At 42.1% G+C, this 22,706-nt stretch overlaps 1 protein-coding gene across 1 annotated transcript in view; it reads left to right on the top strand.

The window, feature by feature from the left end:
* CNNM2 (cyclin and CBS domain divalent metal cation transport mediator 2) overlaps positions 1 to 22,706 on the top strand; it is a 115,593-nt gene that overhangs the window by 66,397 nt on the left and 26,490 nt on the right. Inside the window, exon 2 of the mRNA XM_063163293.1 lies at positions 21,890 to 22,033. Within this exon, the coding sequence (XP_063019363.1) occupies positions 21,890 to 22,033 (144 nt within the window). The remainder of the gene's footprint in view (positions 1 to 21,889; positions 22,034 to 22,706) is intronic.

Below are 22,706 nucleotides of genomic sequence, written 5' to 3'. Positions count from 1 at the left end.
TGGGGGCTGCAAAGGGAGGGTGCACATGCAGATGTGGAGTCCTGTGGCTAGAAGGTCACTGATTTCTTCTGGGAGGCTGCATGACCGCTGGGAGCTCTGATGCCCATGGAGACGGGGAAAAAAGTCGTGCGCCTTGACGCCAGCAGTGCAAGACGAAATGGCTGTGAATGGAACAACTCACTGGCAACATTTTCCATTTGCAGCTCCATGGTGAGGTAATTAGCCCAAATGAACTCAAACTGCTGGAAAACTGCAAGAGCAATGGAAAATAAAAAGGTCACTATGCATTGCAGGGGTTAAACAGCTGGACTTGAGTGCCTGCAGTGCTCTCTGCATTAAAGGGAAAACTGCAGTTGTTCAGTAGGTCTGATAACTCACAAAAGAACTTCTGAGATGCTTATAACTTTTGCTTGCCTCTCTTAATTTCATTGCTTGAATCAGAATTGTTTGTGCTTCTCCTCAAGTTTGCCTTTAGCTTCATGGTTGGTGAAAATTCATCAGGGAAGAGTTCAGTCTACCCCATAATTATACATGTTAGGGCCTGGTTTCAGCAACCACGCCAAAAGTAACAAACAGCACAGTGGCCCTCTTCAGCACCCTCTTCCCACCAGCCTCATGGCAAATAACTTCATTTTTTAAATAGCTTAAAATATTTTTTAAAAAGAGGACAAAGCAGTATGTGTAAGTTGGCATTTTCCATTAGTTTTTTGCTCAAAGTTTACTTCTTTAAAAGGCCAAAATGGTGAATTTTTGCTTTGAAATTTTGTTTTGGTGTGGTTAGAAATCTGGTATTTAGCACTGGTAAGCTGAACAGGGGAGCTGGTGTAGATGAGTATGTCCTGGGTATGTTTTTCTGCTACGAACTCTGTAGATTGTTTCCCATGGGGGAGACTAAGCTCACAGGTATCAGTTGATGCTGTTGCTTTCTGAAACTAAGAAGAGGATTAGAGTAAAGAGGCTTTCAGTAACTGAGCATAATTGCACTAGAGCCCTTCATAGTAGAAATAGGAAACTGCTGATGAGAAGTTATGAGGGCATAGGAAGGGATAGTGAATTTGGAAAGCCAGCTTACATGCACACATACTCTTGTTTAAAATCTGTTACTCTCTAACTCTGCTAAAGGGAAAGTGTGAGCATTTGTATTGTTTGACCTACTGTGCTGTTGCTCTCACACAGACTGGAGCTTTGCTTTGCTGTCTCTGTTTACCTGGGGGTGTGTTATTTTTAGAGAAGTGGAGCTAGCAAAGAGAGCTCCTGGTTTTGTCCATTTGATAATTCTTTCCTTTGTTTAATTTCTGGTTTTGTTTTTTAATGCAGTGTAACTGCTTTTACCGCTGTCGATGTGTTCTTCACCATTTACTACTGTTTCCAGCCTGAATACTCAAGACACTGAAAGTGAAGAAGTGATCTACAAGCCCTCAAGTAGAGCCCTCTCTTCCTTTGTCTCCTCTCACCCCTCTTCAGTTCACATTTGTTTCTAGGAGGTGGAGTTTGCACCTTGTCTCTGCCTTGGTTTTTTTCCCCCCATGTGATAGGCTTGTGACAAGCAGTTCTGATCATTTCCAGTGAGGGATTATAAGGAGAGGAAATTCATATGCAGCTCAAATTCCTAGAAACATGGAGAAAAAAATCCAGGGGCTGTATCTACAATCCAGTTAGAGACAAGTGAGCCATGACAGATTTCTCATCAGCTCCTGAGTGTTCTTACAGTCCCAACTGGAGATTGTACCAGAAAAATGGATCTAGAGTCAATGGTGGTGGTTTGAACTGTATTTCCTAGGGGCTCTGTCTCAATAGTGTGGGTTTTCTCTCAGAAGGTCTTGCTCTAAATTATTTCTGGCAGCTGCAGAGAGTCCTTAACATGCCCTAGATGATCTTTCAGCTTGTTAGAGAGCAAGGACTTGCATCTTACTGCATGCAACAGAGCAATTCATAACTACCTGATACATGTCTGGTGCTTCCAGATACTAATATAATACAGAAAATTCTTCGCAGTGGTTAATTGCAAGCTTACTACATGTCCTTCTTTGAAGGTACAGTAATAAAAAAGGTAGTATTCTGTTCTGTGTAAAAAAAAAGTCATTAATTGAAATATGGTTTGTTGTATTTGTATGTGTACTTCCACCCTTGGGTCTTCCTCATATTTTTATGATTTAAATATTAAATTCCTTTTTTTGTGTGTTGTTGTGTCATTCCCACCATGGCCACCCCAGTACTTTTCCATACCTGTTCTGGTGGTGAGTCAAAATGGTGATCTTTTTTTTCCCCAGATGATGCAGAACCCAAGACTTCTTCTGTTTTCCTTTTTTCCCCAACACTTTGAGAATTGTGATTTGTTGAGGTGGGGAAGTATGTTTTGTGTCTACTGACAAACAAGATGTGAGACTGAGCGAGTGAAAGTTCTTTTAGGACAACAGCTGAATCTTATACTGTCTTATGCCTGATAAGAAAGCTTATCTCTGCACACTTGAGAAGCCACAGCAGGTCCAGTGACTTCTCTTAGCACACATTTGCATTGGTAAGGGGCTGTTCCATCCCTCTGTAAGCTAAACCACCTGACCAGCTCTTCTTGCAAGAGTTATCTGTACACTCCTGCCTTTGAGTTCATGCCCACACTGGTACAAGTTGGGGTGGTGAGTGAGCAGTCCTGCAGGGCACATGCCATCCATGCAGTCCTTTTACCCCCATGAATCTCCATCTGGGCAGGGAGTGAGGCATCTCCATTCAGGGACCTCAGTGTGCCTACAGGGCAGTGTAGCCTGCATTCAAACCTTCTTTGTGCAAAGAGAAATGTTGGAAAATTTAAAAACCAAAAAGCATCTTTCAGCATAATTTTGGGTAAGCTGTTTGATAAAAATTACTTTCTCAGGTGGGATTTTCTAATATTTTCTGGTTTGTCTGGGTTTAGTGTATGTGCCAAATTTTGGCTACTCTAATATGGAGGGGAGAGTATCTGTGCCTCAGTAATCTCAGTCAGTGAAGTTTGATTTGTTTGGTTTGCTAACCTAGTGCTGCTACACAAGACTTGCTCTTCATAGAGCAAAGCTGAATGAGGGATTAATGAGCTGGGAGGATCCCAGGGCTGGCCAGCTTTCAGCGACACATTTGTAATTCCCTCTCTGTCTTTGCCTGAAAATCCTAGAATGGGCCATGACTCCATGTATGAGCAATGTCCAGGAATATTTTGAAACAGGATCCAAAGCAGAAGTCTTTTGCCTTTCCTTTTAGGCTACTGAATTCCCTTCTGTGCTGTCCTCCTCAGAACTAACAGGCTAAACCTTTATACTTGGGATGATGTTTGTCAAAACCCCCATACACAATCCCCTTTTCCTGCATATCCAGCTCTCCTGAGAGATAGTCCCTTCTAGAATAATTTGGCTTGAGACATTTAAAGGTCACCTAGTCCATGTGTCTAAAGAGCACAGCAAGCACCAGATATCCTGCCTGCCCGGTGTCCTTCCTGCCAAGCAATGATCTTTACTGGAGTGGGGCAGGGACAGTTCACTGGAGAGCCCCTGGACTGAGGCTTGGGCAGCTTTCAGTCTGGTACTCTGTGTGCTCAGACCTTCTCCCATCAGGAGCCACAGGTCACATTCCTCCCCAGCTCTTACTCTAAAGCTGGGGGCTTTGGTTGCCAAATAAGTGTTTTCAGTCAAGAAGGAATGTTTTGTGGAGGGGATTTACCTGTTAGTGGATTAGGCTATCCCAGAGTCAGTGGCAGTGCCAGCTCCCAAGAACCTGCCCACTGCTGCCTACTTTGAAAGCACTCTGTTGCCTCTCTTGCTGCCATTTCTGCAGGACTCTGCTGCTAGTGGGAAATTTGCTTGTTTCCCCAAAGCCTTGAGCAGGTAAGCCTAGGAAGGCTGTTGATCAGGACTGCTGTTTTCAGGGATATTGTTACATCTTCTGGATTGGAGACCAGAGCCCAACTTCAACAAGACTTCACAGCACACGGTCGATTCTTAAGTTGTCCCAGGACCTCTGAATGACCAACTATCAATTAACTCTGACCTCTTGTGGTTTCAAAATCTGCATCCAAATGCTGTGGTTGGACTCTGTCTCAAACCCCTGAGCACAGCTGCTATTTTTAAGCAGGATGGAAGGCTGTGATCTTCTGGAACTCATTAGCTTTCCCCACTGCTGCTGAGCCCAGTTCCTTCCCCATCAATCAAAGACATTGCTGTGTTAGCGTGGATGGCTCGTCCTGTTCATCGCTCTTGTGGCACAGCGGGGCTGCAGCTTGAGATACCTGTGCTGCCTTTGTGTGGTGCTGAGGCCTCTCCAAGTGGGATCATTGACTTAGGAAGCAACTTCCAAGCCCAAACTGCCAGATCTTGGCATTTTCTTCACTGTTGCTTGCCCTTCCTCTTTTGTTCATGTTTTTGTTTTTCTTGGGAACACCCAGTGGTGTGTTTGACCCCCTCTGGGTCGGGGTAGATCTACAGGCGTTCCTGTAGCTCCTTGCTCAGCTGTCTGGCTGCCCACACCAGGCTTGTTTTCCCATGGCAGCTGACCACCTGCTGATGTCCAGCTCAGCCTCTCCACTGTCCGACGGCTCAGCAGAAACCCCAGGGGCTTTAGCTCTCCTTACAAAGTGCTAACTCGATTATTGGACTTGGGATTAAAGTAAAGGCTCTGGGAACACAGCACAGATCACAGCCTTAGTCCTCTGAGACATGTGCCTAGCAGCAGGGGTATGTTTCCTTTGGGTTTCATATTGGATTAGAAATGCTTTCTTTTGGGGGCCAGATTGTCATTCTCAGACATCCTAGTCAGTCTTACTATCAGCCCCATGAAGACTAAATGTCTAAAAGGAAGTGACAGAAATAGATACGTTTGTTTCCAAAACAAAACCTTTTGGTCCAGAGAAAAGATACCTGCCTCTTGGGAAAGAGGAGAAAGCTCCCATCTCTCCTACTTGTCTGAGCTCAAGGTCTCTTATCCTTTGTCTTCTACTTGTTTCCCATCCCTTATCATTTACTAGAAAAACATTCCAGCATCTGTGCAATGCTAGACCACCAAAAAAGATGAAGAGGGGATGGATGCACTGCTGCTTCTCTATTTATAGGAAGAGAGAGATGAACCAAAAATAAGATGGGAAAATTCAAATCTTTAAATACTCTGGGAGAAATGGATGGAAGAAGGGCTGCTTTCATTGTTCACATGGTCCAGACTTTCTCTTGAATAACTTGGCGTAATGCCATGGGCAGCTCACTCATATGACTGGGGGTGTCTGTGTACAAACCCCCCTCTTGTTTTAATGTATCTTATTTGCTTCAGCAAGAAACTGCTGCAGCAGTTGTACCTTCTTGTCCTAGTGTGTTCTTAACTTCCATCTTGGTGCTTTGTATGCTCATCCTCCACAGTAACTCATATGCCACTGTTAGCACTTCTGATGATTTCACTTGTATTCATGCTCTTCTTTCTACACATTTTCATTCCAGTCGCCATTTTATAATCCCTTAAACACTGAAGATATTCCCTGTCTCTTTTGAGAACAGCAGGCTTCTCTAAGACATCTTTTTCTCCTGTCAGATCAGTGAAATCTCTCTCAAGCTGCTTTCTTGCTGTGTTTCCCCTTGCCATTTTTGAAACTATTTCCAGGAGTACCACAGTCTTCTCTCAGACCTCCTCTACTAATCAAGTTTTACTAGCCCTGGTGTTGGGAAAAACACATCTCCTATATTTGATGGAGACATTGCTGTAGTGTTTGCTTGCAGATCAATGGTTGTTGTAGATTAAAGATTTGGGCCTCATGCTCTTTGCTCTGCCATCAGAGGTTGGCTCAGACCCATTGCGAGGGAAGAAGAAACTGTTTTCACTCTGGGCTTTTGAAAGGGTATTTCATGGCAAGGTGTTAAAGTGGGAGGTGTAAGGGTAGAGTGTTGCCTTGAATGCAGTGAGGAATTTAGGAGGATGGGAACCAAGGCCTTGTCATTGCAGGTGAGTGCAGGGTGGCCAAGAGCTTCCCGTTTGTTCTTGTACCATTTTAAATGTCTCACCCCTGTACATCTGCAGCAGCATCAACCTCAGCTGTGCTCTCTGCCACAAGCTCTTTCACACTGCTCCTTTTGCTCATAAAACTTTTCCCAGCATTAGCTGCAAGGCCTTCCCTCAGATCTCATCTCTTGTGATCCTGGCAGGAAGCTGCCATTTCACAATGGCCACGCCACCAGGCCAACTTGCTGATATTTATATCTACTGGAATGGTTCATGTGATGAAGCACATCAGTGCTTGAAACAGTCATACTCTCCCTGCCATCATCTTCTGCTCCTTCCACCAACTGCTCCCTTGCCCCCAGTGAGACTGGGGAGTGCTGGCCTCTCTCCTTGCATTGCCATGGCTCCCATGTGGATTACTGAACAGGGGCAGGCAAATTACTAGGTACTCTAATGAGGTGGGGCAGAGATGGTGGTTTGAGCACTGATTCAAATGCTCCCACAGTGGAAATACCATGAATCTAATTTGCAATTCTCAGAGTTCTTCCCTTTCCTTCTCTTCCCCCTCTGTGATATTTTGTTTCTGTTGATAATTCTCTAAATGCTGCCTTTAACAAAACCACTGTCTCCAGTCCTTAATTTCAGCTTCAGCTTTCCTTAGAAACCCACCCGTGTGGGATCCAGCACTCAGTGTCCCTCTCAGGGTTGTGTTTGCTCTCCCTTTCTGCCCAGGGCTCTCTGGTGGCTGGCACTCTGTGCTCTCTCTGGCCTGCAGCTCTTCTGCTCTTGAGTTCCTTCATTTGACCCCTCTGTGTGGTGACTGGTCTCCATGCTTGTCATGTAACCTCAAGCTAAAGCCACTAGGAAAAATATCTTTATTGTGCAGGGACCTGTAACAATTTGATTTCAGGCTTTTATGTCTTGGTTATTGTATACTGTAAGGAAGATTGCTTAATATTTTCCAGAAAATTATGCAGTGTGGTGAATTTACTTTTTTTTAGCTTGCGTCCAAGGACTATTTCAGATGTCTCAATAAAAGATATCTTAAAAACAAAAAGCCTTCTGTCAGTAGAGATCTCAGTATGACAGGGTTCTGCATTCCCACTGAGCATTTTTAGCAGTCCATAAATTGAAAAAGGTTGAAGACCATTGTTGCAGTCAATTTGGCAAGTCCTTTTTCTTGAGTTGTTGCACTGCATAAATATTTTACTGTCCTGCCAAGAGCTGTTGTTCTGCCAGACTTGTCATCATCTCAATGAATAATAGATCTGAGCTCCTGATCACTTTGGTCTTAAAAGAACTTTGTGTTCCTGTGAAGTTGGGTAGATGTGCAGATCCTGGTCTCAGGATCTAGAGCTATTCTTGTTCTGTGGTCACCACACTGATCTAGTCTTGCTCTAGGTTAGAGAGTGGTACCCTTGCCTTGTGCCCTGAATAGGTGAATCTGTTACATAATTAGTAATTTCCAGCCATCAGGAAGGTGATAGTGCTGTGAAGTGGGTTAGAGATCTGTAAGGTTTTGGTAAGAAAACCCTGACATGTTACTGTTTCAGTTGCACAATTGAGTTTATTTATCCTCAGCCACGTTGGCTTTTGCAATTATTTGATGCAACAGCACTTACAGAGGAAGAGAGGAGACAACTTAGCATCAACAGCTTTTTGGTAAGAAGGGAATCCAGTTGTCATGGAAATAAGCAGGTGAGATGCCACCAGCCTTTAAAGATGGTAACAAATATTGTGATTTCTGTAGAGCCATCTGCCACTCCTGTTACGCACAGCTATTGCCTGAGTCCCACCTCTAAGCTCCACAAATAGTGCTTTACATTACTTTAATTTAGAAAAAAACCTTTGCCTGCTAATTGTTCGGGTTATGCAAGTGTTTCAAGTGGTTTTTTTTATTGATGGCAGTTGTGGAACTGCTACAAAAGCCTTTATTGCTGAAAACTCTCCTTCTCATGAAAGCCAGGATTTTGTACTTGTCAAGGAGGGTGTTCAAGCAGGGGGTTTGGGCTATTTAAAACAGCTCCTGTGACAGTTTCAAGTACTAAAGTGCATAGGATAGTGCTTGAGCAGATGTGATGAGATGGGTTTGAGAATTGGGGTATTCTTCATCCATTTTACTAATACCCCTGGGGGCATGGAAAAAGTATTTAGATTTTATCTCTTAAAAAAATGTCTCTCATATTTTTGGCTAGTTTTATTTCCCTCAGCTTAAACCCTGAAATGGGTTAGTCAATTTTACATTCATCTTCTGGTTAAATGCAAGAAATGTGGTGTTGGGGACACCAAACCATGGAGGAATAATTAGAGAGTAAAAGTCAAACCTTTCAGACTTGTGTAAATAAGTCTTGAAGGACCTTAGTCACTTTCATGTAACTACCAAAGTACATTTTTTTCATTCAGATAGGGCATTGCAGTGTGGAGCACTCTCAACAGGGCAACACTTGTGGTGGTCATTTGAAATGCTTTATCTTAGGGAAGCTGATGGTCTCCTGTTCCCCAGGAGATGTGCTTTGGAAGAGGACCCCAGGAAAACCTGTTTGTGCCTCTCTTGTGGTTCATGACAGATTTTGTTGGAATGCAGCAGAAAAAAAACCAAAGAGAAAGGGTGAACTAGATGTCTCTTCAGCAAGAGCCTCTTGGACTTGTCTCCTCATTTGTTTATTTTGTCGTGTATTTCTTGTGTCAGAGAAGTTCTCAAGGGAATTTACCATTCAGCATTTCATGCAGAGATTATCATAAATCCAAGAAGTTTTTTTCTGCTTTGTGTACTTTATGGCAAAGCTCCCTGGAACTTTAATTCTTTTTGTTCTTGTTGTTGTGTGTGACTTCAGTTCCATGAACTAATATTAGTTATACAGTGAGGAGACATCTATATATAAACACAGAGTTTTGTATGTTTCCATATATACTCATGTGTCTATATATAAGCAAAATCCTTTCATAGGAATATTTAAAAATATGTGTCACATTTTGTTGTGTGTTTTATGGTGGGAAAGTGTAATCGGAAAAAATGCATTTAGATCTTGTGGGACAGTAAGGTAAAATAGCTACTTGTGTGAACTGGATCTTTTTTTAGATGCAGGCACTACAGAAATAGCCAAGTGATAGCCCCTCTGTGAACTCCAAATGCATTTCCTTTTGCCAGGGCTCACTGGTCTGTTTGTCTAACCCTTGTAAGGACAGGGATGCAGTGACTGTGGCCAGGCTCCTGGCTCCTGGAAGGACAGGAACCTTCACCAATGAACCTGCTGTAGATCGAGATGCAGAGCAGATACATAGTCCATAATGTTTAGATTAAATGTGTATTTGAGCTCTACTCAGAAATACCTGGTGTTTCTACTCAATTGTGCATGGTCTTAAGTTGGGGTTTATATAATCATTTTTATTAATGACTTTCTAGTAAATTTGTTTGGGTTTTGTTCTTTACTGTTGTGAAGGAATGGCAGCCTCTTCCTGCAAGTGGAAATTATAGCAACATTTTGAAGTTTGTTGTTTTCTGTCATTCGGAGGCTGGCATAAGGTCTGTGCTGCTGCTGCTGTGAAGGAGGCTACTTGGGGAGATAAGTTGAGGTTGTTTTTGTCTGGTTGTTTTTATTTGGTTTGGTTGAGATTTTGTGTAGTTTATTTTTTAGCAGTTGCTTGGGTTTTTTCTTTCCTTACCTGCCTTAGTCCTCCATAGCTTTAAAAGTAATTGATTTCCAAAAGTCAGAAATACAGAAATGTTTCTGTAAGTTTCATGAAAATGAAATTTGTGGGTAAGAGAGATTTTTTCCTATTGCTCCCTCTGAGGTAGAGAGGAGAGCTCAGCCCTGACCTGTTCTGTGCAGACATCACCTGGCTCTAGCTGCATTTGTGGAGGGATCTTTCTTGAACAAACAGAAGATGCAGGAAGAAGCTCAAGAGTTGCAGACCCCAGGAAAGGGTCTGGCTGGGAATCTTCAGTTTTCCAAACTCTGGTGTCCCAGTCCATGGGTATTCTCCTGTGAACCACATACAGAGACAGACATCGGTTCTCCTGTTGTTAATAGACTAGATAAATACTGTTGTTTATACTGCAGACTTAATTGCAAGTCCTCAGAGCCTAGTAGGCTGGTTTTCTGGTTGAAGTTTGTGGTGTACCCAGAATGTTTGGATTAGCAAGCAGTCAGGGAAAACAGCAGTGAAGCATGTGTGTTGTATGTTGCGTGACCTAGTTGTCCATGACTCTTCTAGCAGAAGTTTGAGCTGTTTTACTTTAGCGTTTATTGGGATGTAGAAGAATTCAGCCTAATCCTAGCTAAAAATAACCAAATGCAAGGCAGAAGTCACAGCAGTAGGACACTGTTTCTCTGAGGCCATTTCCATGGCCAGGGTGTTTTAGGGATGCTGGTGTTGCATTCCTAGTGTGGGTACAGTTTTACGGGCAGAGCTGTATGGTTTGGATGAGTTTTAATTCACACTCTGCCTTCACAAGGGATGCTAAACTGCCCTGTGCCAGTGGGTTCAACCATGATAATTGAGGTTGTCTCCAAACCTAGTGGAGTTACACTTCACTGTAACTCTTGTGAGTGTTGCAGGAGTTGTTGAGTACTGGATGATTCAGGCAGGCACTTGTGAGCCCTTGCTGTCCTGAGATACCTGGATGCAATGCTATTACATGGTGTTAGTAGAGGGCTTAAGCTCTAAGTATTAGGCTGAGGCAAAATCAAAGAAATGCTCTAACACACACATTTACAAGCAAAGGTGAACAGTGTTTAAAAGACAGAGGAGATCTGTCCCTTGCCAGAGGAGATTAAATGACAGTGTTCTGCTTAGATAAATAACCCCATTCCCTATGAGACATTATGCCACAAAGCTTGTTCTGGAGTAAAATTGTCAAACAGTCTCAGAAGTCAGAGATATTAAAGCTGGTATTTAGGTTATTTGTGAGCAAATACATTCAGATTAGTTTTTTGATGGGGCTAAAATAATGTTAAAGACTTCTGCAGAATAATAAAGAAAACAGGGCTATCTCTACTACATCTTCCCTGAGCTAAGCATCATGAAAGAAGTACTATTCTCACAGAATTCCTGTTATGTCACTGAAATATTACAGCTCTTCACTTCATGTAAATATTTGACTAGGAGAATTTGAATAATATTGTCATGTAGGTGTGAGTCACATGTCATCCCATGTCATCAATACCCAGCAGTTGGAAAACTGTTCAGCAATCCTGATTTAGTCTTCTGGAGCAAAGGAATTCTTCATCACAGCGAAATCAGCAAGTGGCAAGTTCACAAATTCAATCTCTTATGACTCCTTTTTCTCCTCTTCATTTATCTCCAGTGTCTTCTTGCTCAGGGACACGGCTCTCACTTCACCTTATCTCCAGTTCTCTGCAGTGGCTGTTGCTGATGGAGCAGGGCTTTGCTGTCTTATCTGAGAGGTTTCCTGCCTCCTTCAAGAGCTCTGGACAAACTCAGCCTACCAGAGAGCTGTGCAGGATGGCCCAAAAAATCCACTAATTAGATGGCTGTTCACAAATGGAAACTTTAAGAAGTTTTGATATCAAGTTCAGTAATTAAAAATATTAATAGCATAATTGCAATTGGAGATTGATCTTTGAAGTTCCCATTTCTAAAATATGACCCAGTAGTACTATTTTTCAAAAAATTAATCTTGTCTTGTGGGGCTGAAAAGATGATGTTGTATTACTAATTCACTGGAAAATCTTACATCTGTGACTAATTGATAGCTCCTAGGAACAAAGACAGGCAATTTATGCTTGTACTTGGAAAATAATAAGAATGCATTCAAATGTACCATCAGAACTGTCATTCTTTCAAGCAAGGCAGTTTTCTATAATCTTTCCTTTTCCTGGGGATGTTGAGTCAGCATTTGAACCAATTCTTTTGGCTTCTTTGCATGATGGGCTTTAAAAGTAACACAAGATCTACTTAAATCCTTAGCAAAATGCAAAATCAGGGGGTTCCCCCTTCTCTATATATTATTGTATTATTATTTTGCAAAAGACCTGCAGTTTGCAGGAATTTAGATATCTGTGATGCCCAGTTCTGAAATCACAGGTGGTCTTCTGTCCTTCTGCTTTGGTGTCAGACAATTCCAGGATGTCTTTAAGTGGTTTAAATTACATCCCACCTCCCCCATATCCATGACAGTTGCTGTGTACCTGTTCTTGGTGAAGAGGCATGGAACTGGATCCAGCTGTGATCTGTGTCATTCACTAAAATTGCACCAAAGCAAAGTGAAAATGTGACCTATGAAAGTTTAAATTGGTCGCTCCTGCAAAGTTCTTGGTTCTGTGACTTTGGGTGTGTCTTGGCACACCTCTACACTTTGGTGTGCCATACCTTTAGTTTTTAAAAGAGTCACTTAACAGCTAGAGGATATTCCCCCTTCCCCTTGAATTTGCTGGCAGTATGAAGCATGGCTTTGGGGCAGCTCTTCCTGCAGTGGTACCCCATGGGAGCTGGCCCAATCCAAAAGGCAGGGGGAGAAAGTGGCTGAGTTTCTTGTGCCTGCAGATTGCTGCAGTGTCCTTGGTGCTGTGCTGCATGGCTCAGGAGCTGCTCTGTAATGGCACTGAGTGAATCCAGAGAAACAAATGTGCAGTGTCAGAGCTCACGTGGCCCCGATCCTGCGCTTGTGCAGAGTCAAGGTCATGGCTCTGGTTGTGTTCCAGGGGTGTGTTTATCCCACAGCTTTGGGCACTGTGGCAGTGCACACACCTGGGTGCTCCTGGACTTGTACAGACCTGTCTGGATGAAGGTGGTGTCACCAATTTAGGAAGTTAACAGGGTAGCTTTTTGTTCATCTTCCTCTGGCTTCTGCCACAGTATAAATTTGAAAGCTTGAAAAATCTGATGGCGCCATCGACCAGGCTGGGTTTGGAGCTGCTGGAATTGCAAACTACATGTGATATAAATGGCCTGAAGTAAAACAAGTCATTAAAATAGAATATTAATGAACTAAGATGCTGGTAACACAAGAACCCTTTTAAATTTATATCCTAAATAGTGAGCTAAAAGTAAACTATAACAGCTGATTATGATAATAATAATAATAAAAAAATCATATCCAACCCCCAGTTCCTTTCAGGACCCACAGTCTCAAGATGCTTTTCTTCCTTTGCAGCTCATGCTCTTTGCTCTCAGCACAGTTTAGGTCCTTATGTAAGCATGCTGGCCTCAGCTAACCTTCTCCTAATGTCCAAACATGTTTCTGTTGTGCCTTCTAGTACTTTACCTTTGTCGGATTTAAAATCCCATGGTGTAGATGCCAGAATCTAGAAGCTCCCTGAATTAAACCCAGACTGTTCTAGAAATTGAGGGAGGCAGGATTAGAGGATGGATTAGATCAGTAGGATTTTTGGCTGCAGTGATAGAGAACAAGGCTGTTGTTTCTGTGGGTGTTGTTTTGGTTACCTGAACATCCAAGTCATCCCAGTTCACTGTTGTTTTGGATTGACTTCTGTTTTTGTTGCTCATAAACATATATCTCTTGATGCTCTTGTGTTTATTTAGTGTACTGACTCTTGGTTTGTGGTAGAGCAGCCTGTTGGACTGGAGGAGACTGTGAGGAGGTGACAGTTGCTCTCCTGAGCCCTTATAAAGGGCTCAAGAATTTGTCTCCCCTAGGGCAGGGAAGGCAGAGGAAGTTGGAGGGGAACAAGTCATAGCAGCAATGCAAAGCTGCAGGAGGAGATGCTGAACAGGCCATGGCAGACGAGATTGCTGTGGATCCCAGGCTGAAGGGCACATCTCTCAAAGGATTCAGCATCCAGCCAGCAGCCAGGCCCCACCGATGCCAGAATCCAGGGCCTCTTCTCTCCATCTGCTGGGCTGGGGTCTGGGGAGGACCTGGAGCTGGAGCTCAGCAAAACCAAGGTTTTGCACTCCCTCTGCTGGCAGCACTTCTGCCGGTGCCTGCTCTCATCCCTGAAGGAATGCTGAAATCAGTGGGACAATCTTGAACAAACAGGGAAGTAATACAATTAGTATGGGTCCTTTTTAGGGTGCTTGAACACTAGAAACATTCCTTGCTGATCATGCTGTGGAGGTGCGAGTCAGTAAGGAGATGCATTTCTTACACTTCTTTCCAAAAGGTCATTGCTTGCCTTGGGAAGTGGGGGCGCGGGGGAAGTCACATCAGCATAAGTCACACTTCAGTATCTTTTCAGTCCACTGTGGAAGACTTGAACCATGACCAAAAATGACTTCAATATTCTGTTTGCTTGCCTTAAATTTTATCTGAACTTTTTTGTTCTATGTCAGTCCAAATAGTCCTAGGCCTCTCTCCAGATTCAGTATTTTCTCTTTTGTTGCCACATCTTCTCTCAACTTTAGTTTGCTTCACTTCTGAAGTGGTTCCTTAATTTTGTTTTTAGACTTCCACCTTATCTCTCATCTCAAGCCACCAGTGTCCTGGTGTCACAACCTTTTACTCAGGTTAGAGCCTCAGACAGGTGTCCAAAGGTATTCTGGTTTTGGGAGAGAGTTCTTTCTCAAGTATTAGGATTTCCTTCTCTTCCTCTCCTACTTTAGATCCAGTGGATACTTCCAGTTCTGGGAAGCAGCTTGTGTTTGTTCATTTACTAGGCTGAGCTCAGGGTTCTGGCCAACACTGAGAGCAGCCTAGCCTGTGGTGTGCATTTTTCACCCTTGTGGACCCTGGTTATTGTTAACCCCAGCCATATTCAACACAAATGCCCTACTGCAAAAGCACTGCCTGACTGGGAAGCACTGCCATGCTGTTCATGGCAAGGGAGTTGTTAGCAATGTTCAAGGAGTTTCTGAAACTTTTTCTCTCTACTTTTCAATTTCATTCATGATGCCTGCCTACACCTTTTAATAGTTTTCCTTAAATATTCTCATATTTGATTCTTCCCTGAGATTTCTGCTTTGATAGCAGAGGTCTGAGTTGAAATTACCTTTTTTCCTTACACTCAAGTTATTTCTGGATCCCACCTAATTTCTTTTACTGGTGTACCTATGGAGACTTCCCAGCTCCAGATCTGAGTTGGTTACCAGGTTTGGTTCAGTTGTAGGTAAAGTTGCAGCTTTCTTGAGCCGTGCTCTCACATTTAGAAGCAGCAGCAAAGCAAGTTAAGTTTGTCAGTGTGTGTCTCACCAAGGTCCTAGAGGAAGGGATCGAAGGGAAGGCAGCAGCAGCTGAGTTGGAGTGCCTACACCGACTGGTAGGCTGGTGTAGATGGAAAATGTTAGCTCATCACTTCTCTTCCGTCTTCCACAGGGCACTGGAGAATTATTGAGTCCTTTCTAGGAGCTTTGTCCAGTCAAGTTTTCAAAGTTGCAAGTAACTGAGCTTCTGTCGTTTCCCTTGGGAAAGTATTCCTTACAAATACAATTCACTGTCAGGAAGTCATTCTGAAACTCTCCCTGATTTTTGCTTTTTTTTGGTGTCCTCCCACTAAATGGACTTTAACACAAAGAGTCTATTTAAAGTGCTACTTTTTTATTTTCCTGTGAAGGCTGCTGTGGTTTCTGGTTAATGTTTGTACGAGGCTGAGCTCTCTGGTTTAAAGGAGAATCACTGTATTCCCAATGGTTGTGCTGATACTTTCACTCATTTCCTTTGAGGGTCTGGATGGTTTTTATGTGGCTGTTTTAAATGAATACTAGTTATCAGATTCCCTTCCCAAATATATATTAAAAATTATATGTTTTGCTGCTGAAAAGAACAGGATCTAAAAAGTCTTGTTTAAACCTAGATTATGTTTTTACAGAAGTTTTGGGTTTCTCTTGATTCTGTGAATAGTGTTGTGTTATGAACCCAAAGACAGTATGCACCAGTTTGTGTGTATGTGTTTGGAGAAAATACCAGTCTGATTGCCCCATTGAAAATAATCAAAGTGAAAAAGCAAACAGCATGAATGCAAATTTCTGCTAATAGAAGGGAGATTTAATGTCCTTGAACTGTGGTGCGGAAAATAAATTTAGGAAAACACTTTTTACTTTGATATAATTGCTTGCAAGCCAGGGCTACTCCAGGGGGAGTTATTTTTAATTGATAAATTATACAACATGTTTTAAAATTGATTGTTTGGAATAATGTGTTGTTGAACCTGTGAATCTCAGTGACAGACCAGTGTTTACCTTTGTACAAATCAGTCGAAACAAAAACAGCCCCATAAGTTTAAACAGGGAATTTTTCAGAAGCACAGATTGTTAGTTAGCAAATTCAAGGGCAGCTAAACACCACATGGGATTTTTCTCCATGTCATTGAAGGCATATTAAACAGGCTATGGCTTAATGTTCCAGGGCACTAACCCACAGCAAACAGACTCAGATTACTGGTTTTAACAAAAATGGACTAGCCTGATTCTTGTTGTACCACAAACTGACTTAACAAGAATCTTCTGTTTTATAAATGTCTACCACAGCTTTGATTTTTCTTTTTAACTTTTTTTAAAGGAAACCAGGGGCCTTTAGTAAGATCTGCTGCTTGCAGAGGGAAATAACACCTACAACTCTTTCCAGTTACCGAGTTCCTAAACCTCCTTTGGCAGAAATAAAGGCATTTCAAGTTGCTTTCTCATAGTGTAAGCTTACACACATCACTGCAGGTTGTAGCTCACTGCTCAGAGCCTCTAAATTGCACGTTTACTGTTGGATCACTCATTCCTAGGAACCTGTGTTTGCTCTAAAGCTATTGCAGCAGTATTGTAATTTTCTGAAGCATAGTCTGGCTAGTAGTAGCATTTTGTTATTACATTTGGTCACGTACAAGGCCAGATTGAGGCATTCCAGATCAGTAAAACTTGCTGCCTTTATATATCCTTCTGTACTGAAAGTTTTGCAGTTTTTTTAAGAAATTGGGGAATGAGAATTCAGCAATGAAGTTTGGCCTGGGGTTTCAGTCAGACCTTCCTTCAAAGTCTCTTAAAATCACTGGATAATTTAGGAAGGGACATCTGGAGGTCATCTGGTCCAACCCCCTCTTTGGAGTGGGTCACCTTTGAAGCTGGCTCAGGTCACTGAGTTTTGAATCCCTCCAAAGCTGGAGATCTCACCGCCCCTCTGGGCCCGTCCCAATGTTTGACCACCCTCGTAAGGAACAAGTTTTCATTATTTAAAGAGTCTCCATGTTTGAAATTTGTGTTTGTAGTCTCTTGTCCCATCAGTATCTAGCCAAAGGACTCTAGTTTTGTGTTTTCTATAGCCTTCTATGAGGTACAGAAGGACTTTGAAGTCCTTTCTTTTGGCCTTTTCTCTGCAAGACTCCGCCAATGCAGTGCCCTCTGCTTTTCCTTGTGCATCGTGGGCTCCAGCCCAGCCCTTCTTAGGAACCATCCACCAAAACTGTTTCAGTTTCTTGATGTTGAATTGAATAAAATAGTTGAACTGGAGAACCCCAGACTGAATGCCAGAGCTGCAGATGTGGTTTCACAGGTATCAAATAGAGAGGAATAATCTGTTCCCTTGACCTGCCAGCTGCACGTGTGCTGATGTGAGCACAGAGTTCCTTTCATTGCTGCAGGGACACGCTGCTGACTCCTGTAGTGTGTTCACCCAGCCAGCCTCCAGTGCCAGCACATGGGGCTGTTTTGCACCAGGTTTATGACTGCATTGGCATTTATTGAACTCCACAATGTGTCTGTCATCCTGTTTCTTTTGCATGTGTGTCTATGGGGAAGTGACATGTGAGAGTGGGGTGGGTACAGCTCCATCCAAATGGCAAAACTCTTCATGGAGTCAGGATCCTGTGAGTGACCAGAGCAGATCTTGAAGAGATGTTTTCATCTCTGGTTTGAACTGCATGACAGTATTCTCGAGGTCCTTACTCTAGATGTATAAATGCCTCAGGATCAAAGGGAGAATTTTCCACCACTATGTATTTCCCAAGAAATTGTTGTGGTACAGTAAGAGAATGAGTATTTCAGGCATTTCTTTCCTCCAGTTCTGTTCTGTGTGGTCAGTAAATCACATGGACTCCCAGGAGCTATTTCTAGGTTCACTTACTCATGCGGATTTAACTAAGCATCTTCATGTTTCCTAATTAGCTTAATAAATTAATCAGAAGTTCTACAGAGCAAAATCTAAGCTGAGCAGCAGGATTTTAAGCAATGGGAAGAGACTGGATTTACGTTTACCAAAATGGCTTGGTGCTTTAGTTGCCTGTGAAGGTAACAGAGAGATTAACATTTGTCACAACTGGTGCCTCGGGCCGTGTGCAGGTATCAGCCCCACACAGGCCCTTGGTGGCGTCACTGACTGTCACTGTATGGGGGGAAACTGAGGCAGAAAGCAAGCACTGCCTGCCTGTGCCCACAGAGGAGCTGTGGGTCGGTCACACATCATTTCTGCCTTTATTGTCAGAACTGGCAGTTTTGCAAAGCTGCCCACTTGCTAAATCTCATTGTATCAACACTTAAAGCAAGGGATTAAAGAAGCATTAATGCCATCTATGAAGTGTGGTTAGAGACTGTGGCCAGAAAATCAGTGAAGTACAGAACTTTCCATACACCTGCTCTCTCTGTGTAATTTATGTTCTGCTCTCAGAGCCCTAGGAATACTATATGCAGTCCAGATTTTCATTCCTGCTGGATGTTTACTTTATTCAGCTCCTTACTGGATATGTACTGTAAGTCTTTAGCAATGGAAAATACAAGCAGAAACTGCTCTTTTTCAATTGAATAAAATAATATGACAATTGTCAGTGGCCTGATAAAGTCTTTGAATAAAGCTATAGCCAATTTCTGTTTCAAGCACTCAGAGGAGTCATTATTTTACTTACAGGCCACTTTTACAGCTGAGCACATGCTGTGTTGTGCTCTTTTACTATGTATAAAGAGGTCTTTGCACTCCTAGCTTTTCCTTTAGCCTTTTATGTCTTGATTACTTCCATACGTGCAGGGTATTTGCAGTGTTCTGTGGTGAGAGGGCAGCCAGTCTGGGAATGCATTTTTGTAACATCTCCGTCACCACCTCTGATGTGTGTTCCACTGTCTGGTGACTTCTTGCAAATTATTGGATCTGGGTCAAAATTATCTTGCAAAGACACAAGAGATGTAATTTTCGGATCTGGTCTGTCTCATCAAATGATTTCATGAGCATTGGAGCCAATAGAAAGGAAGGAGAAAACTTGGGACAAAAAGGCAGCCATTTATGGGCAGCTTATTAGATTGGCTTAAATTCATCTGACCCCAGCTAAGTGTTGGCTTGATGAAAGCCTGGAACAGGAAAACTTGACAATCATGGGGGAAGAAAGGTTAGTGTCACCATGTGTGTGGATAATCTGTCTCTTCTCAGCAGATAAATTCTCTGTAGCATGTAGTTTATTTAATAATGAGGGTAGAACTGAATATCAATGCTACCCTCCAAAATCCAGGGATGATAACAAGTTTCAATGGTCTTGATACTTTGGGTGATAAGAAAAAAACCCTTAAGATTGGAGAGTATGGCAAGGCCAAAAAAAAGTGTTTCTTGTTTTTCATCACAGAAAGTGCAAAATGCCTGATACTTCTCCGTAACTCCTGTCTTACCAGCTCACTCTGCTTAAGAGAGCAACAGCTGGTGTAGATTTTGGTCACTCATCTCACATTAGGTGCTATTGCTTGGATCAGAGTCCTGCAGCTGCTCAAATGGGGAGAGCATAACATGTTTTAGTGATGCTGAATTCTTGGTGGGGACCACTCTGGTAGGAAGGACATGCAACTTGTTTTGTGGATGAAACTTGTGCACAACTTCCCATTGTAATCCAACCCCTCAGGTCCTTCCGTCATCCCATTTTCATAAATCTCTGATGTTGCTTGTAGATGTGTTCAGGACTCCATTGTTAGAAAGATTATTCTTTTCAAAATTTCAAATTTCATCACCTAGTTCAGCATTTTGGCATAGGCAGTGCAGAAGTGGAGGAAAGGGCTGATGATTTTGATCAAAGCTGAACACAAGTTGATAGCATTGTCGCATTGTCTTTTGGTATTCTTGTTTGGCTGATTTGGTTTTTTTTTTAATTTAACCCACTTGAACAGATCTTACCACTTACTAATATGTGGGAGCAGATATCCTGAGGAATTAGCACCTGAATAAGCATGTGCTGATGAGCTGCTGTGGTCTGTGATAGAAATGGCTCTTGAAGGAGCCTATCTTTTGACTTGAAAGCAAATATACTAATATAGCACGAATAGGCACTGTGAAATAAATTAGAACATTTGTTTTGTCTGTGCAATTTTTTTTATGCCACAGTCCTTATTTAACATTGTTATGTTGAAAGGATATAATTGGAGTAATATATTACAGGCAAATTGCGGTAATAATAGTGCTCAAATCTTTCATGTTTTTATGAAGTCACTGTAATGCTGTTCATTGAGCAGTAGAAAGAGCTGGAAGTCTTGCCAGGAATGAAGAGAAATAAAATCCGTAAAACCTGGCGCAGTGAAAGACTTTCAGTACAATATGGATGTTGATGCTTTAAAAATCACAAATCATCTTTCTATTAATTTGCTGTAGAATAAGGTCTCCTCAAGATAAGACTCAGCAGTGCTGTGCAGTTGGTATTTAAAGTATGTCCATCTGCATCTAAACGAGTAGCTCCAAGACAATCAGATTATGCAGTAGTTACTTTGGTGAGAATATCGCCTAAGTGGAATGGAAACTTCATTTTGAGTCTAATATTAGACCCTGCTTTGGAAAATTCCTTTTAAATGATCACAAGCTGGGAATAGCAAAAGAATTTAACTTTCGACAGACAGCATTCACCAAGAATTTGTTTTTAACTGCTTATGTTGGGTCCCTGGGAAAGCAGATGTGAAAAACTTACCAAAGTGAATTGACTTGACCTGATGCAATGTTTATATCAGTAGTTGATAAGTTTTCCTCCCTCGTCTAATTTGTTCGGGATATTTTCATTCTTTAAGCATGAGTAAGTCTGGGCTGGAATAGTTTGAATGCTTGTTAGTCTAATAATCTGAATCTTAAAACAGGCAGACATTATTGCCTATAAAGGGGTCTAAGCAAAGTTGAACTATTTTGGTTGTCCTCCTCAGTTGGCGATTAGGATAATTTTTGAGAACAGCAAAGGAGATTCTGAGACACAGTTTCTTACCTCCTGATAGTACAGAAAGCACATTGATGTCTGTGTACTTGTACTGCGCAATGCCACTTACATTTAGTGGACCCTTTGAATGAATTCTGTTATTTATGCAGCTTTACAAAGGACTGGTTTTCAATGGTAGCTGGAGAAACTGGCAGCCAGAGCTATCAAGGCCAGTTTGAAGGGTCATGATGATGATATTCTTACCATCATCATTGCTATGGCAGAAAGGACTTCAGAGAATTCACTGTGAATGATGCACAGCTCAGGAATCTTTAGAACTACTGCTAAATCTCTTCTTTGATGTTCTCTTTGTTGATCAGAGAGTTGCTTTGAATATTTTAATTAATTAAATCCTAAATAACATGTCATCACCCCATATGGGGAATATATAAATAAATTATTTATGAGGAAGAGAGGGAAAAAAGAGGAGCTGATGGATGGGGCTGACTTCTCCCTAGCTCTATCCTGTTCCTGTGCTTCTGTGGTTTGGTCATTGCTGCTGTTTTTTCCAAGCTTGAGGAAAGCATCCATGGGATCTCACTGCAAAGGAGGGCTCCAGCTTGACCTTCCTCTGCCAATGCATGAGACAAGAAGCAGAACAACAAGATAATATGATGAATTCAGTGCCAGGGTGACAGTTTTGCTGGGAAAGACATTAGGGCAAGAACACTAATCTCTTTAGCTCTCCTTTAGGGCAAAAGGTGGATTTATGTGATGCAGGAATGTGTATCTCAGACAGAAAACAGATTATGATTTTAAGCATTTTTTAAACTTTGCCCCTTTTTTCATAAAGCCTGACATCAACCTTTTTGATTTTTATTTATACCTGTATGTCTCTAGTTCTGCTATAATTTCTGATAATTCAGAAGTTTCTAAAATGTCTGAATTGCTGATCTGTCTCCTTGCAGGCAAGTCTCACCTGGCTATAGTGCAAAGAGTAAACAATGAAGGAGAAGGGGACCCTTTTTATGAAGTCCTGGGAATTGTCACTTTAGAAGATGTGATTGAAGAGATCATCAAGTCTGAAATTCTGGATGAAACAGATCTATACAGTGAGTAGAAATATTTGCAATTTCTTTATAGGTGAGAAGAAAGACTCCATCCAGTAGCAATTGTATTTATTGCTGTGTTTTGAGAGATATGTTGTTAGTTTAAAAATCTCAGTAGTCAAATTGTTGAGGAAGTTTCCTTAACAAAATGACCTGCAGAGCCCTCAGATGGTCAAAGTAATTTTTGGTTTTGCAGCATGGGAACCTCACTTGTTTAGGCTATGTTAATTCAGAAGCAGGACAAGTTTCTTTATTTGATCCTTTTACCAGGAAGGTTTACATCTGTGACAATGATCTCCCACATTTTCCCCTATTGTCACTCTGCCTCAAGGGCCTGTAGTCCATGTACAACCATAGTTCAGCAAGAGGCAGGCACATACCATGCCTCAAGGAGGAGGAATGGAGTCTCTTTAGAATATCTGTCACTCATTGAGAGATCTTGAGAATGGAAAGTCTTCCTCAGGGCTGAAAACCAGCCTGTTCTAAACCAGCCTTCTCTTTTCATCACTCAGCACAGCTCCTTCCTTCTTTGTGGTAATGTCTGTTGAGGGAGATGGTGCTGCAGGTCAGCCATTACCTGGAACTTGAGAGATCTGGACCCTTTTCTTTCCCAGATTAAAGCTTGGCCAGTTACCTAGAGTGTCTGCTTCTCCCCCCATCTGCACAATCTGGCCTG

The sequence above is a fragment of the Melospiza melodia genome, chromosome 9 (genome assembly GCF_035770615.1).
Source record: "Melospiza melodia melodia isolate bMelMel2 chromosome 9, bMelMel2.pri, whole genome shotgun sequence".
NCBI classification, from domain to species: domain Eukaryota; kingdom Metazoa; phylum Chordata; class Aves; order Passeriformes; family Passerellidae; genus Melospiza; species Melospiza melodia.
Note: the sequence above shows the minus strand (reverse complement) of the source record. Positions and strands in the feature narration are given on the sequence as shown.